We start from the raw sequence: 6,000 nt of genomic DNA on the forward strand, positions 1-6,000 counted from the left end.
TAATCATAATTTTACCCACAGGGCATCTCTGATCTTATAATGAACGCCATCCTCCCCCCAACAAGTCCAAAGACCTTCTTGTCCCATTCACCCTGGGATTTTCTCTGTTTTGCACCCCCCTAACCCTGTCTCTCAGCCATTCATCTGCTCCCAGAGGATGTTGGTAATTGTCAGCCTGGTGCTGCCAGGGATTGAGCGAAAACTGATAAATCCTGGCCAGCCCCCCTCTAATTCAAGTGACTCCCTGATCTCTGCCGTGCTCAGCTTCCTCAGCAGCCCCTACATGCGCTTTAACATCTCTCATTATCCATCGCTCCCCCTCCTACTGACAGGTCCCGGCTCCTCGCTGTTTCCCCTCTCTTGCTCTGTCATGAGAGCGATCTTCATATAATCAACATGCCTGTCACATTAGCAGCTGCGTGAACACTGCGCTGCTGTATCACTCTATGCTGCACAGGTGAATCCCTCATAGGGAGAGGGAGAGTGTGTGTTTCTCGTACATTTATTTAACCCTCTGTGTGTGTCTATCCTTGAATGTATGTGTATTTAACCCTCTGCGTGCATTTGTGCATGCCTGTCCTTGAATGTATGTGTATTTAACAATGTGTGTGTGTATCATTGTGTGGGTCTCTTCTCTCTCCTAATTCTCTCCCTCTTCCCTTGTTCTCCTTTCTTCTCCTCATCTTTCTTCCCTTGCCATCCTTTCTCTCCTCTCTCCCATTCTCTTGTTGAGTCTTCTCAGAAATGAACAATCTCACACAAGGAGAAGCATGGCAAGAGAAAGGCAGCAGCAGTGGGATGGGAGGGGAAAGGGAGCGACTCACACTAATCCCCAGATCCACAGCTGGTTCTCAATTGAGACCAGACAGAGAGCTGCGCGGCCCCTGCTTTCCCTATTCCCCTCCATCTCATGGCACACAAATAAGCTAGGCATATTTTAACATCCCTCATTTTTTCCTCTTCTTCCCCAGGGCATGTACAGTTGCTGTAGTGCAGAAGACCCCAAAGTGAAGGACCAGCAGCTGCCCGTCTTGAACCACTGCTACCCACTGCAAAGAGTGCCCACGCTCTCCAACTCTGCTACCGCCACTGCAGCTGCCCCCCAACCACCGCCTCTGGCCCCCACCCAGCCTGTGCCCTGTACCAACTTTCTGCCCCGTGAGAGGCGGGCTGTGGAACACTGGCACCGTGCCCGCAGCCCCAACTGCTTCAAGGAGGTCTATGCTTCGAGCCGTGATTCAGGACAGAAGTCAGCTCCCAGCCGCCACTCTCTGAAGAGCCTCTTTGCTGATGGCTTCCACCGCTATTACGGCCCCATAGAGCCCGAAGGGCTGTCGGACCACTTGGCGGAGAGTGGCCAGGCCTTCGGGAAGGAGAAGGTGGTGCTGGGCCCCTGTTCAATGTCCTCCCCACCGCTACAGAGAGAGCATTTCCTGGAAAACCCACCCTCTTATTTTGCTATTGTACGGGAGAAGGATGCGCCGGAGCCGTCTGGATGGCAGTCAAAGATTTCCCGTGGTCTCCATGAGAGTTTCCCCATGGGCAAAGAGCGAGCTACCAAGTCAGCTGGTCAGGCCCGTGGCAGCCGCACTCCAGAGATGGCAGGAAAGAAATATGATCATGTTGGTGGCAGCGGTGGCTACCAACCGAAGGGAGCCCTCTCCTGTGAAATTGAATGCGAGGTGCGTGGAGGAGGCTCCAGACCCAGCAAGGCAGCCACCGAGTCCTTTGATGGCCCCCATTATAGTTACACACGCTTCTCCTATGAGGATGACCATGGTGGTGGAGGCGGCGTCAGCAGCAGTGGAAGGGACCGCAGGCGGCGTCGACGTAGGGAAGAGGCTGACCCCGAGTCCCAGCCACTGCTGCGCAAGACATGCCCCACCCGCTCACACATCTGCAGGAGCCACTCCCACCCCTTAGTGATGGGAGCCAGTTTCCCAGGCCCCAGTGAATATACTGAGCTGTCTGACTCCGACTCCGACATCTGCGAGATAGAGGCTCCCTGCCCCAAGTCAGAGCTGGGCCACGACTGTTGGTATTCGCCTGACCAATTCTGCACCTATCCATCCAGGGAGCGGCAAGCCTCCGTGTCGGCTTCTCACAAGCCAATGAGGTACTGGTCAGTGGACAAGCTGGGCAAGTACCAGCAGCTGAGCAAGGAGTACCTCCCAGCCACGTGCCATGGGTCCTGCTACTGCAGCAGCCTAGATCTGCTACCACTCCGCTGCCACAAGGAGCCACGCTATTTCAGCTGCTCAGAGGAGAAACTGGAAAGGCACTTGGACTGGGAACACCTGAGAGACCACTGCTCCTGTCACCGCCACCGGCGCCACCACCACCACCACCACCACTCCTGCGACCTTGCGCCCATACACCCCACTTCCCGAAGCCTGGAGGACCTCAGCCGGTGTCATCTGAGGTGCCACAGACACACCTTCTCACCAGAGTGGCTGCCCCGGATCAGCCGCAGTGGTAACCTCTACAGCAGGAGGGGCTCAGCCCACTTCTCCAGCTTAGAGTCGGAGGTATGACCATAAGACTAGCAGGCCATGACATGACTGGATTCTATATTTATACATTATATACCTATATCTTATACAACTGAAGCCAAAACTAACCCTATCTCTGCTCCAGAATACAACATCACCTCCTTCCCTTCTCTTTCAAATGGGACACTGCTTGGGATGACACTTAGTTCAGGATGGAGGCCAGTTTCTCCTATCGACTGACATCAGTAGATGCCCCGTCCCCTCCAATTCCCCTGAAGTGTCTGAAGGCCGCATCTGAAGAGGTCCTGAACAGATTCTTCCTGGCTGGGCCAGAGGTGATGACTCCTTCTAGTATATTTTGGGACACGGCCTCCAGTGTTTCTCATAAAGGAAGACCGCAGACCTCCTCTCCATGTTCCCATCTTGGCTGTTGAACAGTAGGGTGGGCAATCATGGTGTCCCAGGGACCAGACTGTCTTTTTACTCCAACGTCTCCCATCATCCCAGGACCACAGATTTGAATCGGTCGCTTCACGTGGATAATTGACCTGGAACTGGGGCTGCCTTGGAGGTGGTGGGTGGCAAGGAGGGAGGGAAGGGAGAAACACCAAGTGAAATGGCCCAGATCTGGTTCCTTGAATCACCATCTGCTTTTCTGTGACTCGTGAGGAAACGTTAAGGGCTTCACTGCAGACATTTCTGTCTTCTTTAAGCACATTGCAATAGGTATGTAGGAAGGCAAAAAACAAAAAAAACAAACAAAAAAAAGTACTAGTTATTACTTCTATAATTAATGAATAATAATCTTCCTCGAGGTCATATGTCCACCAGTGTATCACCTCCAAGGAAAGCAAACCCTCGCTGAAATTTCGTTATTCGGACTTGGGGACATTTTTACATGAATCAGCTTCGTACCTATATGAACATTCCCCAACTGCATTCCTTCCCCTCCCCCCCTTATTTCCCTCTCTTCCCCTTTTGGAGACAAAACTGTGATAATCTTAACTAGAGAACATATACTGTGATTCTGAATAAGCCCATCTTTCTCTGCTCCCTAACCCCTGCCCTCACCTCACACAGCCTTGTCTGACATTGTATGGGGAAGGCTTTAGACCATTAAGATTTTCTGGTTTCAGGTTTGAAGTGTGAGACCCCACCCCCCACTCCTCAATGAGCGAATGACAATTCAAAAAGAAAGGGTGATGTTAAAGTTAGGATGGCCATTTGGAATTAAAGAAGAGGTGGGATGAGGCTAAAGCAGATTGTATGAAACGGGGTTGCAAGTTTTGGTTGGATGATCACGAAACGGTACTGTTGACCGGTGAATCTCTTTGGCCCTCGAGAGATCTCTGGGCTTTTTGACCAATCACGAGATGCTCAATCCATTGGAAAAGTCTCTTATGGCTTTGGACACCCCCCACTAGATTTATGAATATACCATCTTAAGCAGACTGAAAAGGTGGATTAGACCTTTTTTTTTTTTTAATTAATCTCGCCCTTTTCTTTAGAGAAGCTGAGTTTGTAGGGGACCATGAAATAATGGGAACACCCAACACATGCAGTCAAAGGGATGAGTCTTCCTGTAAGCCATAAAGACTAAGCTCTATGGGTGATACTGAGATTCCGAGGCACCACGGGGCTTTTGGAATGATACAGTACCAGTTGGATACCGTGCCCTTAAGTGTTAACAGTAAATATGTGTCATTTTGCTAGGCCCTAAAAGTTGAGTGCCTCTTTATTCAATGGGCTCCACAAGACATTTATTTCACTGCTCTTTCAAAAACAAAGGAGTTTTGAGTACTGTATGACTCCTGCACTCCCCCCCCCCAAAGAAAAACACCACATACACAGAGGTGAAAGGATATTCGATGGGGTACCCCATCCCCCTGAAAACTCATCATGGGCCATGATTTCATGGGAGGAACGACATGGGTCTTTGGGTTCTTTTATGCTCATAGCTAACCTTTCCTTCTGCCTTCCGATGTTGATGCCATTGGCATTTTTTGCCTCGAATATGCAATAATATTAACAATGGGTCCCTGGATTCAGGATGGAATGGATGAGCTACCGAGTGAAGAATTTGACTGAGGCATTGACTGAGGCCCTGGATTGGTTGGTTTGGGTGGAAGTGGAGGAGAGGATTCAGGAAATGATGATAATCCTACAGTTGGGTGACCACAAGCAGGCCCTCAAGGCACATACATCAAAAGCCAGTGGTGGTTGAGTCATTTAACCCCTAGAGCTGGACATAAGAAAGGATGCTCAGTCAAAAGCCAGCAGTGGTGGTGGTATACTAATGATGACAACATGAGTCGTAGGTACAAGGAACTAGTTAGTTGAATGATATAGGGAATGGTACTTATATTCTACTTTTTCTGAATGGTTTACAGCAGTGTCTCTCAAACTGTGTGCCATGGCACAGTGGTGTGCCCCAAAGAGATTCCGGATGTATCATAAGTAAACACTAGAATAGATGACATGTACGTTGCTTACGCAAGAGTCTGTCAATGTTATGAGCATCTGTGTGTGTAAGGATACAACTGCCCAGACAAGCATCATTCTTTGATGTGATTGGTCCTTGAAAACTAATGGCAAGTAATTTTTATTTTTAATGCAGTAGTTATCTTAAATTGAGCAACAAAGCAATTGAGGCTTTGTTACCGTTTGGATCTTCTTATTGTTGCGAACTTGGATTTTCAGCTCTGACAAGAGAACAACTGAAGATGGTGGATGATGAAATGCATGTTTGTTTCTCGACTATCGAGCCACGTTTTGAGTTAATTTGCACTCAAAAACAAGCACACCCATCGCATTGATTAGCAATTCTATTCTATCTATTTTAATTTCACTGTTGTTACAATTACCCATACATAGCTTAAAGAACTTTAAATAAATAACTCTCAAATTTAATTTTTTGTTGGTTTTGCAATTTTATAATTTCAATTATAATGTGCTGTGAAAAACATTTGCCCAATTAGTGTGTCGTGAAAAACATTTGTTTCATTTAGTGTGTCAGAGCTAAAAACATTTGAAGGGCTGCAGTGGGAATTGAACTCACAACCTCAAGCAAAATGCATATTTGGAGTCATACCCTGGGCAGGCTCTCCATAAGACATTGCTGGTTCTCTCTCTTGGAGACTCTATGCTTTCTGTATCCGCAAATATGGGGTCATGGCCACAGAAAGATTGATAAGCATTGGGTTAAAGTTTTTTTTTAAAAAAAACCCTCCACTCTGTGCGACCTTTAGGGTACCTTTATCTCCACGATGTCCCCTCTAACTTCCAACACTCTTCATGACTCTGGGTTATTTTCTAAAAGGCTAAATTTTGAGCTTACCATGGCAGGAACAAACCTCACTCTTCTGGCAGGTTTTGCTAGAGATAATTGCAGCCTCTCAGGTACACTTCTAATGCTCATCTCGACATTTGCATTGTTCTAAAGAGAGCCTTCTAGAGTTCAAGGGATCTTATATCTACAGTCAACACATCAAGATGCACTTGGAAATTC

At 48.0% G+C, this 6,000-nt stretch overlaps 1 protein-coding gene across 1 annotated transcript in view; it reads left to right on the forward strand.

Annotated features, from left to right (window-relative positions):
• GRIN2D (glutamate ionotropic receptor NMDA type subunit 2D) overlaps positions 1–2,534 on the forward strand; it is a 70,279-nt gene extending 67,745 nt beyond the window's left edge. The window contains 1 exon segment of the mRNA XM_033962397.1: positions 972–2,534. Within this exon segment, the coding sequence (XP_033818288.1) occupies positions 972–2,534 (1,563 nt within the window).
• Positions 2,535–6,000: the final 3,466 nt, after the last annotated feature.

The sequence above is a fragment of the Geotrypetes seraphini genome, chromosome 10 (genome assembly GCF_902459505.1).
Source record: "Geotrypetes seraphini chromosome 10, aGeoSer1.1, whole genome shotgun sequence".
Taxonomy (NCBI): Eukaryota; Metazoa; Chordata; class Amphibia; order Gymnophiona; family Dermophiidae; genus Geotrypetes; species Geotrypetes seraphini.